Raw genomic sequence first — 23,688 nt, 5'->3', positions numbered from 1 at the left:
AAAAAATCTTTTGAAATTTTCATGCAAAATCAGATGGATGTTGATTCAGACTGTTTTGACGCAATCTGCTTTTGTCATCTAAAAAAAAGGACCTCTGCGATAACCCAAAGCCCACCATGAAAAGATCTTCATCAGAATTTAGCAGTTGCAGCAACCATTGATTCTGCATGACGCATTCATGGGATAATCTGGTTTCCGCTCTGGCTGGCGCACAGATGGCAAAGGGAGAGGGAAAAATGGGGACAGACAGGCTAAAGGGCCAGGGAGCATATTCACCCCGAGATAAGCCCTACTGTACCACGTATCATGTCAACAGAGCGTCCCGGCTTGATCCAGCCTTTGCTTGTGTCAGAGCACAGAGAACAGCGTCATTCTCCCCTGCTGCTTTTCTTCCTACTGCCTCATTGGTGCACATTTTATCAGGAAGAAGAGGAAAAACTACGAATGATCTTAAGCAGAGTGAGAACAGATGGAGCATGATTACTCTAAGCACAGCAACTGTGTGGTAGCAAGCAACGCCTCTCACCTTCATTATATATTATTGTCTCTATAGATGGACACGAGGAACACTGAACATTGCATCACCTCCAACAGCCTGTTGCAAATTCATCCTGATTGCTGTGATTCATGTGCTGCTGTGAAACTTGCTGTAATTATCCCTTCTTCCTGTAGGTGTTGCATACATTTAGATGTAGTTGGTGGTCACACAGGGACAGGTTTCTGGAGGGAAACACGCTGATTCCCTGATTATGGGAAACCTTATTCGTGGATTGCGAGCACATTGTAATGTTTCTGTGACCAGCTTGTGCCTTGTGGATAAATTGAGAAATAAGAAAAAAGGCCAGGAGAGGAAATGTAGGAGAAGAACGCACACGAAGGCTGACGGAGATGCTGATTGAGAGGGAGACAGACAGCCAGGCACAGAGTGAAGAAGGATTAACTTCTCATCCAGTCTTTGCTGTTGCATAGATTGTAAGTAGCTTATTGCACAAAGCACCCTGCATGTAACTGGTGTGTTTGCATGTTTTTTTTCAGGGTGTATTTTGTGTTCGAGAAGTCATTGATCTAATGCTCGCAACCAATAGCTACCAGCCTAAAATAATTAAACTTTAAAGTCTGGTGGGCTGGGCTCTCTTGAGGTCGACAGCTTTTTCCACAAAAACACTGGAATCCTTGATAATAAAAAGAGGTAATTGAACACAAAAACCCATCTCCTTCACTTTCTTCTACTGTTCAGTTTGGCTCTCTGGCTTAATAACTCAGCACAAAGACAACGTGATCAAAACTGCAATCAGAGATGATTGGCTTGCATGCTCAATCTGGAATAGTCATTTACTTTTCCAGATTGAGAGTTACAATTCGTAGAATTGGGCTGTTGTTTATTAGACTTTCTGAGTTACTTGCATGCTTGGACATGCCTTTCATTTCTTTTTAATTGCTGTTTAATTCCTGTTTGAATTTCAGTCATGTTTTGGACTTCAGGCAGATTCTATAAAATTATAATTTCCTTTTTTCTCTTTGTAAAACGCTTGATCTATTTGCTCTTTCATTTTTCTTTCTTTCCAAACATTCATATTTAGTTGATTTACAATAGCTTTTTCTCCCCTTCAATGATTCTATTCTATCCATATTACAATAAATCCAAGACTTCAGGTAACGTTTCACGGAAATGTGGTTTTATTTTACATCTTAAATATATATTTTTTTAATTGTTGTATAGGCAATTTATTTTTCTCGTTAAAATGACTGTTTTTAAAATACATTTAGAATATAATTTCACGACAGTAAAATTAAATCACGTTTTTATAATAGATTAATTTAAAGAGAAATTTGTTGGGTTTTTGCAATTATAGGGTAAGAAAATTATAAAGCAGCTTATCCTTTTTTTATGGGATATGAGAAGCAACACACTGGCACTGAATGATAATATATGGACTTCAAAATAAATTATTAAAAATATATTTTCAGCCCCCAGCAATATTAATGCAGAGCTGCTGTGGTTTTAAACCAGGGACTATAATATATTTTATATCTCACATATGAGATGTGTACTCATGAGCGACGTTATGACTCACCGCACATTTCCTGGAAAGGGTATCTGCGATTCCAGCAAAAAAGGAAACAAGTGAATGAGCAGTATATACTTTAAGGGCTCCATGTAAAAGAAATTGTTTTTATTTTTAATCATTGTTTAAATGTTTTTTAATGTTAACTCAAGCTGTAGCTTACAGATAACTATTTTACCTTTTCAACCACACTTCTTCTGGGTTTCATTGCCTGCTTCTTACCCCAAACTTAGATGAGGGGGTTTTACGACCCCTTAGCAGATAAGGAAGGATGCTGCTTAAACTGAAAAAGTTCATTAAACGACACCCCTACTGAACTTTTTAGCTTTATTTCTCCTCTTGTAAATTGTGGCCTCCTGGTTGTATTCTCAATAAAAGCAGCACTGAGAGCAGCATTCCTTGGAGAGAGAAAAGGGTGTTTCTCCCTTTGTGCACAAGAAGCTTTGCTTGTTGGTGTGGTCTCTTACTGTGTTTTTCTTTTTTTTTGTCTAGATGAAATTATCTGACACTCCATACACTGACAGGTTTGATTCTCACAAGAGTTTTATTTGATTCTCTGCTTCACTTGGCAAGTGTGAAAGCTAAACCATGGTGCAAATAAAAAAGTGAACCCTGGTCAACTTTGGAATGAAGGTCTGCTTTCGATTCCACACAGATTTTGGGGTGTATGATTTGACACTGAATGTGTCACGGTTTTTCTGCGCTCTAGAGAACAGAAGAAAACCTAAAAAAAGGCAACGAGTTTGTGTGCAATAGAAGTATAAAAAAAACCACAGCAACAATCTGTGCAAGTTAAAATCTTTAGAAAGTTTAAAAATGATATCTAGTGCGTAACAGCGGTCAGACCCAGTTTGACCTTTTATTTTCCTTGGTCAGACCGATCCAAAGATCCTCTCCTCCTCTTGTGGGGATGCAACTTTTCATCATTTCATTTCTAAATGTTTGTGAACATCCACTCACCTGCCACTTAATTAGGCACACCTGCCCAACTGCTTGTAAATGCAGATTTCTAATCAGCCAATCACATGGCAGCAACTCAATGCATTCAGGCATGTAGACATGGTCAAGATGTGTACCAGAGGTCAGAGGAGAATCGCCAGACTGGTTCCAGCTGAGAGAGAGGCAATAACCACTCGTCACAACTAAGGTAAGAAATGCAAAAGTGATGTGTTGGGTATTGTGTACGGTAATAGTTTTATGTTAAAATGAAGCCCAGTAATATCAATTTTTGTAATTAAAACAAACCACTTTTGTATTTAAATTGCATCACGATTATTTAAAAAAACAGCAACAACAAAATATAGTTGATTCAAATTCAACGTAACTAGTTCATTTCAACAGCTATACTGCTTTGTTTCAAGAAGTTTGTCCTAATAGGCTTGTTGTACTCCTAACTCTGCACATGCCCGGTGTAGAAATATTTGCCCCTGCCTTTCGGAAGTCTTTTTGGAAGTCTAGTGGCATTTCTTGTCAGGAGAACAGATTGAATCTGCTGCCATCCACCGATAGTTTGGTAAGTACGATATTTAAGATGGATGATAAACTTATTCTAATTTATATTGGTATTCAATGTTTTTGATATTATTTTTGTGGATTTAGTCACATGTCAGAAAGTGTTTCACAAAGGTATCAATTTTTTCTTAATCAGGATATGCTATACGCCCTTCCAACTGTTTTATACGGGAAAATAAAATGTTTTACGTCATTAGAAGTACGGATAAATTAGCTTATTGTCAGGAATTGTCCTGTTATTTGTGTTGTAGTTGAGCATTTTTCTAAAATCCTCTAATCACCAGGGGCCTCATTTATAAACGTTGCGTACGCACAAAAGAAGGCGTACGCCACTCTTTACGCAATAGTTGAGATTTATAAAAGCAAACTTGACGGGAAAATGTGCGGTCCTCCACGCAAGCTCTGACCCAGGCGTGGACACAAAAACGGGTGAAATGAGAAACGGCGACGCCGTCGGCAGATGGAAGAAACACATGAAAGTGAAAATGACAATACTGCCTCTCATAAATTACATGACGACTTCACAAAGCAAGTCTTACAATTAACAGCCTACACGAAGACCCGTTTGATCGATCAGCAGTGAAACAAATAAAAAAAAAAATCAAACGAAAATTACAACAGAAATTCAAATGAACACTTATTTGGAAAAAGAAAAGTTATATATGTTCTACAATATTGGCATGTTGTGCAATTCATCCTCATAAATAATATATTTAACAGAACGAAATAATGTAAAACACTGATATTCTCGTCAGTGTGTCCGTCTGGCGGAGCAGATATAGGTGCGGGCGTGCGGACGGACGGACAGATGTACTAATTGTCCACTGGGGAAAGTTGTTTTCATATTAAAACATTTCTTCATAAGCAACAGAATTATGGTATTCATGCATATGCCTTTAGTTTGTTTTATTTTTGATAAAACAATGTATGGCGTATGTCTCAACCATTCAGAAAGCAACAAGAAATTACATTTGCGCTGATCAATTTCCCATTTCCACGTCGATTATTACCGACATCTGTAGCTTGTCAGATGTAATTTAATGGATGGAAATAAAATGCCCCATCACAATGCGTAATGACGCACAATGGCTGATCTTGCGCTCTTAGAAGATGTGGCAAATGGAAGAATTTGGAGTGAACGCATCTTTAGACAGCAAGAAGACTTGCTGGCAAACGAGGACGAGTGGCTTACTAGCCGGTTCCGACTTCCTCGAGCCGTCCTGTTGGACCTCTGCGGGTTTTTGGGAGTGTGTCACCCGGTGCATCTGGTGCGTCGGTGTTCCCCCTGCGCCTCAACCACCACTCCACTTAAGGGATTCCCCAATTATTGCCGCCAGTCTCTCATCAAGAGGGGTCAGCTCCAGTGTCCCCCCCCCCCCGTAGCAGACACACTCTGGCGATGCAGCGCCAGAAGTTTTTTTGCCTCGACTTTGATGTCCGACCATTTCTTTTTTATTTCGGCCACGGTCCGAGGTTGTGAGGCTACAGCATTTTCGGCGTCTGCCACCGTTTGCCACTCACGTGCCTTTTTGGCATTAGTAATGCCCACACTGTGCCCTCCAAACAACATTTTCTCCTCTATTCCACCTCGCCAACGATAACTTCTACTTCACATTAAGTCAAGTTACGTTTTTTTGATTTCCTCTCTGTGTTTGCCATGGTTTCGCAATTAATGAATATTCATTTGTGGGCGTTTCACGGACTATTTATGGGCAACTATGGGCGTGTCATGAAGCCGCAAAAGCTGCGCTCCATTTAGAATTGGTTGTGATTTATTAAGGGAAAGATGCGTAGGATGTGCGTGCGCACGGTTTTATAAATCCAAATATTTCTGTGCGTACGCACGTCCTATGTTTCATCCGTACGCCACTGACGCAAATCTTACGCAAAGTTTTATAAATTAGGCCCCAGGACATGGTAGCCCCTGCTTCCTCAGTTAAACTTGCCATTCCTTCAAGTGATTCTTCTATTCAACAGCATCCCCAAATACTTATCAGCCTTTTTATTCATTTGTGTTTGGTCTTTCATATAGATTTCATTGTTTTCTTTTTTTCTCAATTAAAAACCTATCTAATGTTTAGTCTTTTGTCTCCAACAGAATTCCTGCATTTAAGAGAGATGGGACTGGAACTTTGCTGTCTGTTTACTTAAATGAAAGCCCAGATTTCCAACATTGAGTCAGATGGGCTACAGCAGCACAAGACCACACCGGGTGCCGCGCCTCCCACAGTAATGGGAAGCGGAGGCTACAATTCACACAGGCTCACCAAAACAGGACAATAGAAGCTTGGAAAATACGTTGTCTGCTCTGAGTCAGGTTTTTTTTGCAGCAACACCCTACCTTGTATCAGCGGTTAAGGCTGCTGCTGGTGGTGGTGTAATGGTAAGGGGGATATTTTCTTGGCACACTTTGGACCATGTTGTGGAACGAGAGATTCATCCAAAAAATCTGCAGTAACTGCGTGATGCTGTCATGTCAATATGGACCGAACTCTCAGTACCTTAATGTTTCCAGTACTTTGTTGATTCTTTGCCACCAAGGATTAAGGCAGAACAGGGTCTAACCTACTAGCAAAGTGTACATTCCTTTTAAATGATACACTCTTTGTTATTTTACCTGGTTCTTTTTTATGAACCATTCTACACATTAGCTGATTGCTTTCGCTAATTGATTTTTGTTGTTTCCTTAAGCTCAGTTAAGACATACTAAGGTCTGGATTTTTTGTTTTTGTTGACCTTTTTCCTTTAAAATCTGATGTTTTGATTAAACTGGTAATTAGTTTGAGTTCTTACTTCCTATTTATTTAAAAAGTAATGACTGTTTTCTGATTGAGACATTTTTGAGTAACTTTTACTCAGATACAAGTTTGCATCACCCCTGAGTGCATTGACATTCTCAGTAGATATGAGGAAATCATAGAGCCTGTAACTCTGAAGTTTCGCTGAACCAAACTACCTTTTTTTTTTCAGTTTGAGCAGTTTTCACCATTACACAGGAAAATGAAGGACTCCACACCTCATCTCAATAATAGTAAACAGAAATCCGTGTTGTAATTCAGTGCACGCGGCCGAGTGGCCTTCTGGAAGCGCATTGTTTGCAAATGACAGCTCTCATTACAGACTTTCAGAGCAGCCAACTGAAACCCCCATCCAAACACCTTGACGGACACTGGCTTTTTATCAACAAAACTGCTCCCAGAGACTCAGATGTCTCTCAAAGTGCACATTTTAGAAACATCAATTCCTGTCAGAGGCTACAGCATCATGACAACACTCACTTTAGACCCTTAAAAGCACAAACAGCATTTATGTCACTGTTAAATGGCATGTTTTTGACTTCCCTTATTAGGCATTTTTCTAAGACATATGCAAAACCTGCACAGACGGCAACCAATTAACTCTTCGGACGTTTCTGTGCGGTTTCCACCGGGTCGAAGGTTAGCGTGCTTTTAATGTTGTAAACACTAAGAGCTGTTCTTACCTGGAAACAACGAGAGGCAGAATCAGCATCTTCAGCATCCTCATTAGCAGCTCTCCGGGAAACTGGAAGTACTTCACCTCCTGCAAACAGCAGAAAAAAACCCAGGATATTAATTTTTTAAACGGCTGATAATCAACAAATGAACAGGGAAGTCCACAGACCCTTGTGTTCCCTTTAACAAAAGCTTGACAGCACATCTGTAGAATGGGCTTAAAATACCCTGAAAGAAGTCCTCCTTTCATGCATTTCTCCTCTGATTTTTAATGTCAACTTCTGCAAGAATTTGTGTGATAATGAGGTAAAAAATCCAAACACATTTCCATCTCATAAGTGCTGCAGAGCAAGTTTGAGACTTAGTGAATTAGGAACTTTGTGTATTTCTGCATGCATTTAATTATCAGATCATTTCGGAACAATTGCTACAAAGCCAATTTTCTAGGTAGTAATACTTGATTGAGTCATTTGTCTATCGAGGTTAAAACGTCAAGAGCAGTTTCAGGATACAAATGCTGCAAACAAGCTTGTGTGCTTTTCATGAACTCCCTTGTCATAGGACAACTTAATTTCTGGAACTTTTCCTCCATTAACTTCTTGTTTTTGGCCTTTCCACATTCATTCTTTTATATCAGGCATGAGGCTTTGACCTAGTTATCAATTAATTACTATACCTACTTCTTATTCTAAGCTGGGTTTTCCAGCTTTCAGGGACTTGATTAATGGTCTCTCAAGCTGGTTAAACTTAAAAAGAAATGCTTCAAGAAATTGAGTATTTTCAGGAACTTTGGCTCCTGACTTCCCTTATTTCGCCTTTTTTTTAAAATTTTATTTACAATGTTTCCTGTTTACGTTTATTTAGGTGTCAAACTAAATGTCTAAAAGGGTCTAGATCAGGGGTGTCCTACCCTTCTGGAAAGAGGGATAGATTTTGTGTGGTGAGAATGTATCAGGGTCAACCATTCAACCATTAAATGCAAATCAACTATTTAATGATTTTTTTTTTTTATTGCAATGGATACTTTTCAGTACTTCACATAGAATAGCAACACATGTCAATACAGTTTTACCAAAATTACTGTGAATTTCTGATTTGAAGTACAAAACGCTGGTCTTCACCACAGAAACAAATCTTAAGGATCTTTGCTCAAGTTCATATCATTTTCCACTCTTCTCAAATAATTAGGTAAGTGGCGTCAGAATGCGCTTTGACGCAGTTGACATTTTATAAATGAGTTAGTCACAGAAGGGTCTCGTGACGGTGATGGCACTGGTTTACAATGGATAATTATGTTGTTAGCCAATCACAATTAAGATATCGTACATACAGTTCCTAGAAAGGGTTGGGGTCCACATATTGATTTTTTATGACGGGAGCCTGCGGGTCGGTGGAGATTTGAATTTGAATTTGGCTCATGGGCCGGACTTTGGACATGCCTAGTCTAGATTTTTAAGCCCAGACGCAAGTTCATGAAAGCACTTATTTCAAATCAAATCACTTGTGGCATTAAAACCACAGTGGAACATTTTTTATATATCATGTCCCTGTTATTTGTGGTTAACATGTTTATCTTCCTAGCAATGTGGTCAGAATACACGGGCGTTTAATTTGAAATGAAATGAAACGGGAAAGCAGTAAGTCAGCTTATGCATAGGTACCCTTGACATTAACCTGCTGTTGTTCCACTGTTGTATTTTTTTTCACTCAAAACAAGGCAAGTTCCATAGTTCTGCAGACAAAAATCCTAAAGCCTTAGCTGTTGGCGTTACAGATGAAACCATGAAGTGCACAGAATTTGTCACAGCTGAAATGCCTCAAAAAACCCACTGTGGTCGGTATTAAGACTCTGAGACAGAAAGTCAATAACTGAAATTGCAGCCATAATGTCAGACTTGCCCTGAACTGAACCTTTTCTTGTTTTGTACTTTAAGCAACAACAACAGACAGACTGATGGTATAATTCAGAAACCCTGCCTTGTATTCTGAGAAAACCTTTATAACTGTTTGACTAAAAGCCAAGCCATTTCCTCTTTCAGAAAGAGATGTCCACTTCTTTCATGCCATGAAAAGAGTTTTTTGTGTGTGTAAGAGTCCAAGTCAAAGTCAAAAGCCAAAGTCAGCTTTCTTGTCAATTCTTGTCATGTGCATCACATACAATGAATCAAAATTTCGTTTCTTACTCTCTCATGCCTGTCCAAGAGAAAAAAATAAAATAAAATAAAAATAAATGAATAAAAAGAAAAGACAAGGAAGACAATTGATATTGAATAAAAACTCCTCTCTGGCTAGTTCCAATTCCCCTCCATCAGGTCTGCAGTGGCTGTGATAATCCCCCTTTCTTTTCAAGAAAATGTGAAATATTTTTATTTTTGATTTGAAATGGTTTATTTCAAGCAATCAAATAAAAAATGCACAAAACAATACAATCAGCAGTTATAAATTCATACAAAGATTTATCAAACTTAGGATACTTAGACATTAAATCAAAGATTGCTTGAAAGGGAGAGGAAGGAAGTGAATTTATATAAACCCACCCCAGTTCAACAGTACCATTTTCATTACATTATTTATCATTATCCAATTTATAACTTCTATCAGACAGAATTAAGAATTCTGAAGTATTAATAATTCACATTACAAAGATTTATTACTTATTATGCAAAAATAGACATAACTATTTTTAAGAAATCAACATAGCAACTGTAGATCAGTTATCTAAAATATATGCAGATTTTATTCATTAGAAAAATCAGGACTATGATTAAAAATAACACTATCAGAAAAAATAGACATAACCCTGTTTCAGAAATCTTCATAGCATATGCAGATCAGGTATCAAAAGTTAAAAAGATATGGAAATTATTTATTGAAATATAAAAACTAGTTTTTCAAATCTTGCAAATTTTTAATTTCCAGCCTGTTAAGACTGTTAAGGCTTCATATTTGAGTGTCGTAATAAGTGCGATGCATCTCAATTTGCATAAAACCTTGCAGTGAAGCGGAAGGCTATCTGCTTTCTCAAACACGGTATTGACACAGCAGGATCTTTTGTAAATTACCCACTGTGCAGGTTTATTTTTCAACAGGACAATGACCCCAAACACACCTCCAGGCTGTGTGAGGGTTATGTGATCAAGAAGAAGAGTGATGGGGTGCTGCACCAGATGACCTGGCCTCCAAAGTCACTGAACCTGAACCCAATTGAGATGGTTTGGGGTGAGCTGGACCACAGAGTGAAGGCAAAAGGGCCAACAGGTGCTAAGCACCTCTGGGAACTCCTTCAAGACTGTTGGAAGACCATTTCAGGTGACTACCTCTAGAAGCTCTTGAAGAGAATGCCAAGAGTGTGCAAAGCAGTAATCAAAGCAAAAGGTGGCTACTTCGAAGAACCTACAATATGACATATTTACAGTTGTTTCACACTTTGTTGTTATGTATATAATCCCACATATGTTAAGTCACAGTTTTGATGCCTTCAGTGTTATTCTACAATTTTCAGTCATGAAAATAAAGAAAACTCCAGCTCAGAAGGTATGTCCAAACTTTTGGTCTGTTCTGTATATATATGTGTATATATAATCTTAATAAACATTTGGACAAAGGTTCTGGCCTCTTTACTCTGTTACAGTGCTGCACAGTTGCAGGTGCAACAGTCAAGAAACGCAGCTTTCTAGTTCCTGAAATATTTCAACGCCAAAAAAAAAAGTGTCAGGGTGCAATTCTCACCAAAAGCGCAACCTTTATTTTTATTTTTTCACGGAATTTTTTAAATTTATTCTCAATGTGATCTTTAATATTTGATGGTGTGCTTTGCACTTTAGGGCCACCGTACCTGATTTCTTAAGGTGAAAAAACAGAGGGTATAGTAAATAGTTCAGGAACATTTAAATAGTTTGATGAATGGATGCAGAATGGGGCTCCAGGCATCAGGTTTAAAGAGTAAGAAAGTAAGAAATGTAAAAATAGCAATGCAGCAGAAAATATTGGACACTGCAAATTGATCTTTGTTTTTGAATATTTTACTTGATATGTAAATCATTTTACCATCATTTTTTTAAATAAAGTAACATCAAACTCTATCTATATTTGCATGCCTCTTTTTTCATTGGCTGAGTATTATTAGTGTTGTCTTTGGGACCGGGAGAAGAGAAGAATGGGAACTGGGACAGCACCACTTTCACGAGACGACAAAGAAAAAGAAGAAAAGGTTAAGATATAAAAAAGAAAAAAAGTAAATCAGCAATACTGCACTACCAAGATGACCTCCAAATGCATACAGAGCACTTTGCTAAACCTAACAAATCTTTAATATTAACATTCTGCTTCTTTCACACACTGAAACCTTCAATTTCAAAGGCAAAGAGACTTATTTTGAACACATTCATTACTTTGCTTCAAAGTCATGTTTGACTTGTCAATTTAGAACTTCAGAGTGCTTGAATTCAAATTGGGGTGCTAAAGATTGAAAGTTAATGTTTCTCAAGGTCAGTAGTATAGTTTTTTTTTACAAGGTTTACAGAAAGTTGGTTTTGAATGTATTTGCATTGGTGAGGAGAAGGAAACTAAAACCTTAATATGTAAAGTGTTGAAAGGGGTTGCAAGAGCACAGGATTCATTTAGTGCCTAACGGTTGCCGTCCATTTTATGGATTGTCTTGGAAACTGCTCACCGTGCCTACATTTCAACCACATACATGAAACACCTGTACTCCTATATATCCACTTACTCCAGTGCTTCTCAATTATTATGAAGAAATGACCCCCCCCCCCAACAACGTTCTGCTGCAACTATCTTCAGTATCATTAATCAAGTTGCTCAAGTTAAAAGTGTTTATCTGCAAAGTATTGTTTCCTTATCATTAAAGACTGCAAAAAGGAAAAAAATCCATGGATCAACTTATTAATATTGAAAAAGTTGATTAACATTGTTTTCAGAATCTAAAAGCAAAAACAGACACATTTTCAAAAAATAAATTGTAATTTTTACATAAACTGAATTTTTTTGTCTGACTAATTGAACCATTAAATATAGAAAAATAAGACTAAATGAAATTTAACATGTTAAAACTTCAAATTGCATTAAATGTTGCAAATTTGGCGTCAAGATTTGGATGTATCATTGTGAAGAGATGCCATAATTTATTTAACTTCATGCTGTCCACTGTCAAAAGTTTTAGACAAAGAGACCGGTCTTGCCTAATTTCCCACCACAGTCACTGTAAATGCTGTATACGCTTTGGCGTATTTCCTCGTAATCGCTTTCGGGAGAAAAGTAAAGCAAGGGAAGGAATCAGAGGAGATCAAGCTTATGTAGGGTAAATATAGAGCACTTTTAAACCCAGGTAATAGCTAATTATTCTCGACTGTACCAACCTTAATCTCTGTAAAGTTGGGAAAAGTTTAACCCAACTGAAGTTTGTGACTGCTTACTCATTAACATAAACATGGTGATTCCAGCAGCCTTTTGCTCAAAGTTTGTTGCAGATTGAAGGCTACTTTGTGCATGCCTGTGAACGTGTCATGCAGTACATTCTTTTTTCAAACATAAGCTTCCTGCTTGTATCTCATGTTTTTTGAGATACCCTAAATTCCTTTTGCAATATGCAAAAGAAAACAGTGTACAACTACTTTAATGCATTTTATGGCTTAATTTTTTATGATATTTTATAATGCTAATGCATGTAAAAATTATGATTAGGAAATTCAATATTTTACAATTTTCTGGCATAATAGAGTTTGGACTGTGGTATTATTATTATTATTTTGATAAAAATAAGCCTTCTACAGTTACACAAAAATGGTGCGCATGGGAAGTTGGGACACTTTGTGTCATAATAGTGGAAGCACTCTATTGTTATGATTTTTGTTTCAGGCAGCAACATTTTTTGGTTCTTAGTGTGAAGTGGTATCTACTCTAAAAGCGTTCCCAGTGGTCTTTTAATTAAGATTATGCAGTTTTTTCAAAAATGAAAAAACAAAAAAAACAAAAAAACTTTTGGTTTCTTGGACATTTTTCTGTAACACTGCAGTAGTTTGTTAGAAATTTGGTTCTGAGTTGCGGAACTGTTGGTGCTCATTTTCCATCATCCATCTGTTTACATGCTCTCCTGCTAGCTTAGTCATTCACATCCCCCACCGAACATTATCCAGCATTATCCGTTATCTATCGCCGTGCTCCACATTGTCCTCAGCTGTGCCGATTTTTCTCACATCAGATCAAAGTCTTCACATTTCATTCAACCTTTGCTGTATTTCATGTTCCAGTCTCCACGACCCTCATCAGAACATTTCTGCAGGTCCAATGAATGTTTGTAGCAACGTCGACACAGCAATTAATGAAGCAAAACAAAGTAGAAGACTTGGGATTCATGATTTCAATTTAATACCCAACATCTGTGCGAGGAGATGAAGGGGGAATAAAAGCTATTTGTTCTGTTCCGGAGCAGGATAGCTTTTAGACCAAATGAAATGCATGTTACAATACGCGGGGTGCATGAAAAAATGTGCTCATGTATTCCTGTGTCCTTGTCCGAAGTGCGTGTGCACGCGCATGTGTCACTATGTCATGGCATTTGCTAACTGTGCTGGATATTTGGCAAATTCATGTAGACACACCAAACCCACATCTGTGCAGACTTTATTAGACATTTAGCTTCATGCACACTCCTTTGACACGAATGCCTTCAGACTTTCATTGAATTTTTTTATTTATTTATTTGGTCTTTCATTGAGTTTCTGTCAGAATAATTCCACTGTGAGGAACATTAATGGCTGTAGATCATTACATGGCGGCCCTCTAACAGCTTTATCTGCCTCAGCAAGATTTAGAATGTGTGGCACCATGGTCATTTTATTATTCATGTTCGGACTGATAATAACTCACATTACTTTAATAATAGCAGGCACTTAAGCAACATTCAGTCTTTAGATTCATTGGTGTTCAGTAGATTATCGCAGCTGTGACAAACACACCCCACAGGTACAGCAGTGTCAAAGCACAGAGACTAATCAGCATGTATTATTTAATGGTTAATAATAAAAAGATTTTTCATGAATTAAAATTCTGAGCTCCTATTTGGAGCCTAACTTCCTCCACAGCTTTTTTTCCACCCATTTAGTCAAACAATCTTTTTACTTTTTCAAAAATGTTCCTTTTTTCTTATTTTTTGGTGCACATCATGATGTGCTGCTGATCTTTTGTCTCAAAAAGATGAAAGGAAATGAATCTTCATACTTAAATCATCATGTAAGTATGAAGCTTACAAAGGTTACATTTGTTTATTTAAAATTTTTCTTGTTTTATGACTTTTTGGGAGAAATCTCACAAAAGAAAGCTGTGTAGACAAAAACAGCAAGCCACGGTGTTACTGACATGAATGTGTACTAAATGTGAACAACAGCTTTGCTGTTTCAAAAAGATAAACATGTTTCAGTGAGCTGTTATGCTCATCACCTTTGATGGAACCATTGGAAGGACGGTGGGAGTGCTGTCAAACCTCACATCTTCAATCAGTTGGATTCTCTTTCCCACGTGACTTTAACACTTTAAAAAAAGATGACGGAAGTGGGCCAAACTGCCTGCAGTAATCCTGCAGGTACAACAGTTGTTCACATGGGGGGAAGGGGTGGCTGACACAAACTCTGATCGGGATGAGGAAAAAATTCTTAATAGGAAAACTGGCTGACAGGCCTTACTGCTGCCTCGCTGACTATAGCCTTAGTCATTGGTTTTGGCTTGTCCAAGCCTGTAGAGGGTCATAGACAGGTGTGGCCGCATCTTAAAGGGAGCACAGGTGTGTCTTCCAGTTTACTTGATGCTTATTAGGTCACCTCAAGGGGCGTCACTAAAATGGAATGTACCATTGTCGCGCGCAGGATAATTGTGCCGTGAAGTATTTGTAAGGATAATGCATTTTGCAGGCACTTATGATGTACGGATGATGCTGTCATATGGTACCCTTTATATAACAGTCCAGTCGTGAGTAGGGTGCGTACTGGTTCCTTGTTGATCGTGTTCAAATGCTACACACACAGAGGTCTGCACGTGGTATGCAAGATGTTCATAGGATACTCACTCAATTGTTTATTTTTTAAAATAATTTCTAACATGCACAGACAGAGCGAATGTGAGAGGACAGCACACATCACTTGAACACCACTGAGAGGCCCTTTGCACAGTACGCAAGGCTTGAGCAGGTTGAAATAATGCCTGCATCCACCAACTTCACCCTTACGTGTTACGTAAATGTTTGCAAGACTTGTGGCCCGTCGCATGATTGCTTCTTTGGGCAACACCAGACTTCTGATTGAATTTTACCTTTTTTCACACAATTGGATATTTGGGTAACACTTTATATTAAGATTCCTTAACAAGCTCTGTTAACACATTAACGAGCATTATAAATGAATTTATAGGGTGTTAGTAAGACATTTATTAGTACAATAAGTCTAATAAGGTTTATTAAATTACTTAGTTAACACATTTACAAGCATTATTATTAGGATGTTTTTAAGATGCTAATGATGCATTTACTGATATTATAGGTGCTAAACAAATGTGTCAGTGTTAATAAGCTTAATAAGATTTATTAACAACCTTTGTTAACAAATTAAGAAGTATTATTATTGTTTGGGGTTCTAGTAAGATATTTATTAGCATTGTAGACGCCTGACACAAGCCTAAGTGTTCATAAGCTTAATAAGTTTTATTAATTAACTTAACAAATTAATAGGCTTTATTAATGTGTCAGATGCTAGTAAGATATTTATTAGCATTATAGATGTCTTGCAAATACCTGAAAGTGTTAATAAGATTTATTAACATCTAAAGTCAGACCATCGTCTTTTAAATCCATATTACTAAACTGCTTATAAGCTTTACAAATGTATTAATTAACTTTGTTAATAGTTTATTAATTGTTTTGCAGCACCTCATCTAAAGTGTGGACGTATTTTACCACAAACAACCACAAAGCATAAAGATTGTAAAAAGAACTTTATGACATTAAAACAGACTAAACATACACAAATCGTTCTGTAAAAGATATATAATAATTTAATTCAGACAAATAATTTTTTTTTAAACATATATACTGGTGTTGGATGACTAGCATCATAGCTAATAGGATAAAGTATTAGCATCTATCCTGAGTGAAACATTCATTGCAAATCCCATCACCAGGAGACAATTCTCTGCATTCAATGCCAACAGCATTCAACCACTGTTGCCTTGCTTCAAAGTCCACAAGAAAGTTGCACAAGCCAGTAATTTTAGAAGACCGAAGACAATAAACCAACAGGAGCCATGCTAAAGCTAACACGCTAACCTGCCCAGGTTAACTAATGTCACCATTGGCTAATGAATCTGTCAATCAAACTCATCAGCAAAACAGGCGTGCTCACTTTCAGCCAATTGAATGGCCTCTTAGACTTTGCTTTCACACAGGTGACGAAAAAAGCCCCGCCCATCTTTGATTCTGTACCGGTCGGTCGTTAGCGTGTTAGCTTTAGCATGGCTCCTGTAGGTTTATTGTCTTCGTTCTTCAAAAATTACTGGCTTGTGCAACTTTCTTGTGGACTTTGAAGCAAGGCAACAGTGGTTGAATGCTGTTGGCATTGAATGCAGAGAATTGTCTCCTGGTGATGGGATTTGCAATGAATGTTTCACTCAGGATAGATGCTAATACTTTATCCTTATTAGCTATGATGCTAGTCATCCAACACCAGTATATATGTTTTTTTAAAAAAATTATTTGTCTGAATTAAATTATTATATATCTTTTACAGAACGATTTGTGTATGTTTAGTCTGTTTTAATGTCATAAAGTTCTTTTTACAATCTTTATGTTTTGTGGTTGTTTGTGGTAAAAAACGTCCACACTTTAGATGAGGTGCTGCAAAACAATTAATAAACTATTAACAAAGTTAATTAATACATTTGTAAAGCTTATAAGCAGTTTAGTAATATGGATTTAGAAGACAATGGTCTGACTTTAGATGTTAATAAATCTTATTAACACTTTCAGGTATTTGCAAGACATCTATAATGCTAATAAATATCTTACTAGCATCTGACACATTAATAAAGCCTATTAATTTGTTAAGTTAATTAATAAAACTTATTAAGCTTATGAACACTTAGGCTTTTGTCAGGCATCTATGATGCTAATAAATATCTTACTAGAACCCCAAACAATAATAATACTTCTTAATTTGTTAACAAAGGTTGTTAATAAATCTTATTAAGCTTATTAACACTGACACATTTGTTAAGCACCTATAATATCAGTAAATGCATCATTAGTATCTTAAAAACATCCTAATAATAATGCTTGTAAATGTGTTAACTAAGTAATTTAATAAACCTTATTAGACTTATTGTACTAATAAATGTCTTACTAACACCCTATAAATTCATTTATAATGCTTGTTAATGTGTTAACAAAGCTTGTTAAGGAATCTTAATATAAAGTGTTACCGATATTTGGAGAGGAGAAACTGTGGTGCAAATCAAACGGGGACCAAACATGTCTTACTGCTCATGAAATGCCCCTGGACACGTCAGGGTTGCAATTGTGCAATTGCAATCTCTGAATACTCCCAAAGAAAATTACTTTCGTGGAAGCGAGGAAGATTTCTTGTTTTACTTTGTAAAGAGGAAAGCTGGGAAATAACCACCGTTAGGAATTTGTTCAGTGATTTTCACTACACTGTCCATTAAATCCCCTCTGTGAAGTTAGCAAGCATCTCAGTATCGCCCACTCATCGCCAATTTGAGGCAACTTTTGAGGCCAAACCTATGAAGGTAAAAATGCTCCAAAAAGAACGCACTTGTAGATTTGATTTGAGAACTTGTAATATAGAATGTGAAAACTTGTGCATCAAAAATCTGCATCTGTGTGTAAAAATCTTCTGCTGTGAACTGACAAATTTCCATTTGCATGTGTTCATTTAGAGTTACAACTTCAAATCTGTGATTAAAACTGCTCAAATGTGCCTCTGCGTGTGCTCGAATCTGCTGACGCAAATCACAAGTGCGCTACAACTGCGCCCTGAATTCTGACACATTCCTTGCGAGAAATTCGTGTCAAAAGTGATCTGTGTCCGATAATGGAACAAGGGGGGGAAGGAGGGTTAGAGGAGGCGGAGTCAACCAATCAGAATGCAGGACTTAGAGTACTTGGTAAAGTTAGAAAGATCTTCACAGATTCGGACTTCCTGCTTCAATAATTCTTCTAATTGACGTTCAAATGTGACAGCAAGTTTCCCAATCATTTTGTATTAACATGGAGAGTGAACTAAAAATGCATTTCTAAAGAAAAACACTCTGTTTTTCGTGCTTAAATGAAGACATGCAGCTAGACGGCTGCCAACAGGAAAATCATCTTTGTTGTAGCAGGACAATAGGGCCAGGGCTATTGAGCATCTTTATTATAAGTCATATGGATTAACATTTGAAAAAAAAGCAGATTCAAGCACACGCAGAAGCACATTTGAGCAGTTGTAATCACAGATTTGAAGTTGTAACTCTAAATGAACACATGCAAATGGAAATTTGCCAGTTCACAGCAGAAGATTTTTACACACAGATGCAGATTTTTGATGCACAAGTTTTCACATTCTGTATTACAAGTTCTCAAATCAAATCTACAAGCTCGTCCATTTTGGAACATTAATACCTTCATACAAACCTGACGTGGCAAACAAGCCGATGCTACTGGATCTTAAGCTCTGTGCAAACAATACAAAATAGGCAAATCTTTAATGCAAACATTGTGTCTATGGTAAATGGCATAGACTTGTATAGTACTTGTCTACCTTCCTCGAAGACCCTAAGCGCTTTACAGTCACAGTCCCATTCATCTATTCACACACACACATTCACACACTGATGGGTTAAGAGTCTTGCACCAAGGAGACTTTGACATATGGCAGGCAAAGCGGGAATCGAACCTGCAATCTTTTTGAGGCTCATTAAAAGTATAAAAAAGTATTTGTTGTCTGTGCTTTGGGCCAAATACACACCTGTCATTCATTGAGCTGGAATTCTCTAATCTGACTCCCCTTCACTATTATTTACCATCAAAGCCACGAACTTTTGGGTTTGACATACTTTTATGTAAAATAAAATAAAAAACCAAATAAACTGAAATTCAGGCTTTCTCAGATCGAAGGTTGAAATGGCAAACATAAAAATAAAACTTCTCACTAAGTCACTTATGGAGAAGCAGAAAGTACTGACAGACATAAAGATTATACATTCCTGTCTGTTCTTTTCTTTAACAGAACTCTTTGATCTCCAAATTATTTCAATGTAATTTCTGCAGGATGAGACATGAAGACATAAAAGGAGCTCAGAGCCTCTTGATTTAAGATCTTTGGATTACTGTGACATGAGGTAAGAATCCTTTTGAGAAGAAAAAATCATCACCATTCTACCTTTTTTCCCAGTGACTGCTAAACCTCTCATGTGCTAATTTTCTACTACTTTCTTAGTTCACATTCGAGAGCACGTGTATCAGCTGTGAAATCCTTCCACCTGACAAGGTTTGGAGAAACAAACACTATTTAACTATGTTTTCCGTGTCTAAACAGTGAGAACTTTATGTGTATATATATATATATATGTAAAACTGCGTGACATCTTTTGTAAAAAGGCCGTCTTGACATTTGGATTGGAGTCTGTTCGCAGCGGTCTCTAAAGTATTTCTCTAATTGTGGCTCTGTATTCTGCAGGTATGCACCCACAGGAATAACAAATTTAGAAACTTCCTCCTGAGGCTTTAGTGACCTTAAGCACCATGTGGTTGTGAAAATCTTAGATTTTTTTTCAGTGGACTAACAAATGTATGCTGTCTTCGAGCATGGCTTTGTTTCAGAATAAAGTGCGCAGCCAGCAGGGCATTTCAGTTTTATTTTTCGTCTAAGGCAAAAATATTCCTCTCACAAATTTTGAAACCTTATGTTTTTTTAGATGGTCTGATGGGTCGTTAGTTCCTTGCCTGCTTTAAGGTTAAAGCACTCTTTTATAAGGTCAGTGAGGCAGGACTTAAGCCTGATAAAAGTTTACTATGTTTTTGTTCTTTTTTTTGAAAGAAAAGAAAGCATTTTGGCTTCATTTTGTTAATTTTACTTTTATTTTATACGTATACAACCCTAATCTAACATTCTGCATTTTTGATCACTAACTCAAAAGCTAAAAACAGTGCAGTACATGAGCTTTTTTACCATCAAACAGTTTTTTATCTATGAGCCATTTTCATCACAAAATGTAATCTTTACACATTAAATGTACTTTGACCCATTTTCCTTTGGTTTTCAACTGTTTAGTTCCTTTTTTCACACAATGTTTGTTAAAATCGAAATAACTTTAGTTTTAGTTTTGCAACTGACAAATAATCTCCACTTAAGCAACCTCTTTTTATGGACTTGCTGGAGCGTTTGCAATTCAAATGACACATGGTGCACATGGTCTCACAGCCAATTAAAAAAACAAAACATGCCATAAAAAAAATCTTTTCATTGGTACTGCTTTTATTTCTTTGATGCAAGCAGATTTGATTTGAGTCTGAGTTTTAATCAAGTAATAAGCATGTCACAATCACACTGAAAATCGTGTGAATGAAGCTCCTTCAGGGGCTTTTGATTGTGCGTGTTTAATACAGCAGTGGATCTGTAGCATAAATAAAGCGCAGTGGCAATCAGTGCAGCCTGCTGTTGCAGCTCCTATCTGAAAAAAAACATCAGTCAATATGTTGTTGCAAAAAAATCTACTTTAATTAGATGGAGACAGAATTTCTTCCAAAATAAAAGTAATTTTGTGCATATTTCAGGACACATTTTTTTCTCATTCTGGGGTTAAAACCAACTTTTTTGGTTTGACAAATGAATCCTGGGTAAGGGGAATTATTTTAAGGCCATGACAACCTTTAAAGTGTGTGTTTTATGAGCCTTTTGTGGGAATGTTGGTGTGCAACACCAAACAGTAATTTAAAGCAGGGAACAGAGTATTCTCCTTAACATAAGCTATGGTGTTTGAATTCATCTCAGTGTTTAAGGAGACAGGGATCACGCTGAGAGGATAAAGGGGTAACAGGGCAAGCAGATGGTTGGGGAAAATGAACAATTTTGCAGGGGAAGCTGGAGAAGCGTGGGGTGGGCCGTTGGAGCACCTATCATTTGAACCAACCTGCTCGGAGAGCTGCTTGCCTCTGAGGAAGAATCCCAGCAGGCAGCCGATGACCACAGCCAGCACAGAAAGGATGAGCAGTCCGTTCTGCTTGCAGACATTCTTCACGCGGCCCCAAACTTCTTCCAGAGCCACCGCCATCCTCCTTCTCCGCCTGCTCCCCCTTTTTGTCTTAGTCTTGACTGCAGCTTTAGAGAAAACCACCAGAGCTGCCCCCCCCCCTCTTTTCACCACTTATTTAGCCATGTAGAACCAGCACCACAGCTGCCGCCAAACTGCAGCGGGATTCAGACTGTGGGTGCTTTAGTGGGGTGGGGGCTGGCTGGATGTCTTCTGATGATGGAAGTGGTCCCTTGAGAAAGAAACCAAAAAAGGAACCCCCCCCAAAAAAGAAAGTGACCACACAAAAGAAAAAAAAAATGTAACTGATAAATTTTGGAAAACTGGAGACACCGGTCTATAAATGTATAGAAAATTTCAGCTTTGTTTCTTTTAAGCTTTTCCTCTCTTGTTTCACATCAAACCAGAAGCATCTCATCTGTGTCTCTGCTGGTCCGAGTCTCCCTCCTCGTTTAGCCACTCCGTCCTCTCCCCTCCCAACAGACACACTTCTGCCAGCCGCCCACAGGGGGCTCTGCGACAGCTGGTGGTATTGTCGTCAGGGTTAATACTGCGATCCTATTAGGCTGCGCTGCACAACTCGGATCTGAGGCAGGATTAGAGAGCTCTCTGAACAATTGGACTGCAGGTTGTTCAACAGCGCCAGAGAGAGGAGAGCAACAGAAAAGGAGAGCAAAATAACGTTTAAAACTCCTGATGGGAGGGGAATAATTGTGCAAAACAAAACCACGCTTTAATAACCATGAGATGAGTCTTTGATTTGAGTAGAAATTCCCAGAATTCTGTATTTAGGACTACTGGGATCAATCCTATTCATTCAACAGGACAAACATTCACACTGACTCCTGCAATGATTTGGGACGTCCAATCAACATAACAAGCCTGCTTTTGAACCACAGGAGGAATAAGAGTACATAAGAAATACTGAAGAAACATAATGGGGAAAAAGGCAGTTAGAAATAACACTCACAGCAATTGCTGTGTGTGTTTGCTACCTGTTTGTGTGTGTCTGACGGCACAGGTGCAGTGAAGCGGCGCAAAGCCAATTTACAAGTTACAAGGGTGTACAACAATATTTCTCTAATAACGACCACACTTCACTGAACAATAGTGATTGCTTTTATGCTTTCTTTGCCACTCAGGTGTTTTCATAAAGTCTGTGACAAACTTAGTTTGGTATGAGTTGAGATCATTGACTGTATAAGAGAACTGGACTGAGTGACTCGTTAAAATAAGAAGTACCCTCATAAGGCCAAAATCCCAATAACTTATTACTATTAAGAAATAACCAGCTGTAACTCAGTCATTCATTTTGTCAGAACAACCATTCTTGCTCTGCTACCTTTTTCTCAACATGTTCTTGCCAATCCTGTTTTTTTTTCATTACTGCATATATTTTTTGTGGTGCAAGTTATTCATTTATAAACTGGCCAATCAGATGCCTCAATAAAAGTTTTTTTGTAGCATTAAATGAGTGACATCTGTAGGTGTCTCAGCTGGGAACTGCCGCTGCACATGGACCCGCCTCCCTCAACTGACACTCATGATGTCCACATGGACCCTTTGGTCACATAAAAGAACTGTCAGCTGTTAAAATATGTCCAACACAAGAGGCCTTCAGCTCTCATCTGTTTTCCCAGCTGTTGGACAGGACAAAAAAAAAAAAAACTGTCAGTGCTGTGCGAAGGCGGCAGCTTTTGTTAAAGTAGATTTCATGTTTAACCTGCCCTCTGTGTGACTGTGTACCATCTCTTATCCCCTTTGTCGTGAGTCGAGGCACTTGAAAAGAACTGTTAGAGGTTTGTTTTTGTGTTGTACTCTGTGCACTCTGTACCCAGGGTACCCAAGGTTCTACAGACTGAACATCAGAGCCTGGACCTTCAGTTATTCCTTTTATTTACTGTGAACTGCCTTTTTCACTCTTATGTTTTACACTTGACAGCTCATTCAAAGCTGCACTTTGCCTAAGCCTCTCCTGTGCCCAAGCCTCCAGCTCCCTAAGCCTCTCAAAATGATAAGGGAAACATTTGAAAATGGGGGTTGTGTGCTTCCATCTCAGAGTGCATGTTAAAAGGCAAAAAACACAAAACAAGAGTTTTAAAGTAACTGTAAGCGATTGAGTGTTGATTTACCAATACCACTTCGTAGAGCATCACAGTACAAATGTGTAGATTAAAATCTGTATCGCTGAATCAATATCTTTTATATTTACCTGATTTCTTTTTAAAACTTGTCCATGAAGACGCCAAGGATGTTTGCTGCTGGTCTGAAATTGAGTTGCCAATAGTCAAGAGTGTTACGGCCCCAGACAGGCAAACCTGTCACAG

At 37.8% G+C, this 23,688-nt stretch overlaps 1 protein-coding gene across 1 annotated transcript in view; it reads right to left on the bottom strand.

Annotated features, from left to right (window-relative positions):
- The window catches only part of LOC111949093 (excitatory amino acid transporter 5-like), a 55,253-nt gene extending 33,427 nt beyond the window's left edge, over nucleotides 1-21,826 (bottom strand). Inside the window, exons 1-2 of the mRNA XM_023965426.1 lie at nucleotides 21,242-21,826; nucleotides 7,060-7,139 (exon numbers count right to left, since the gene is read on the bottom strand). Coding sequence (XP_023821194.1) covers nucleotides 7,060-7,139; nucleotides 21,242-21,382 — 221 coding nt within the window. The 5' untranslated portion in view covers nucleotides 21,383-21,826. The remainder of the gene's footprint in view (nucleotides 1-7,059; nucleotides 7,140-21,241) is intronic.
- Nucleotides 21,827-23,688: the final 1,862 nt, after the last annotated feature.

Source organism: Oryzias latipes, chromosome 17 (assembly GCF_002234675.1).
Source record: "Oryzias latipes chromosome 17, ASM223467v1".
Taxonomy (NCBI): domain Eukaryota; kingdom Metazoa; phylum Chordata; class Actinopteri; order Beloniformes; family Adrianichthyidae; genus Oryzias; species Oryzias latipes.
The sequence above is the reverse complement of the archived record's forward strand: the minus strand, read 5'-3'. Positions and strand labels throughout refer to the sequence as shown.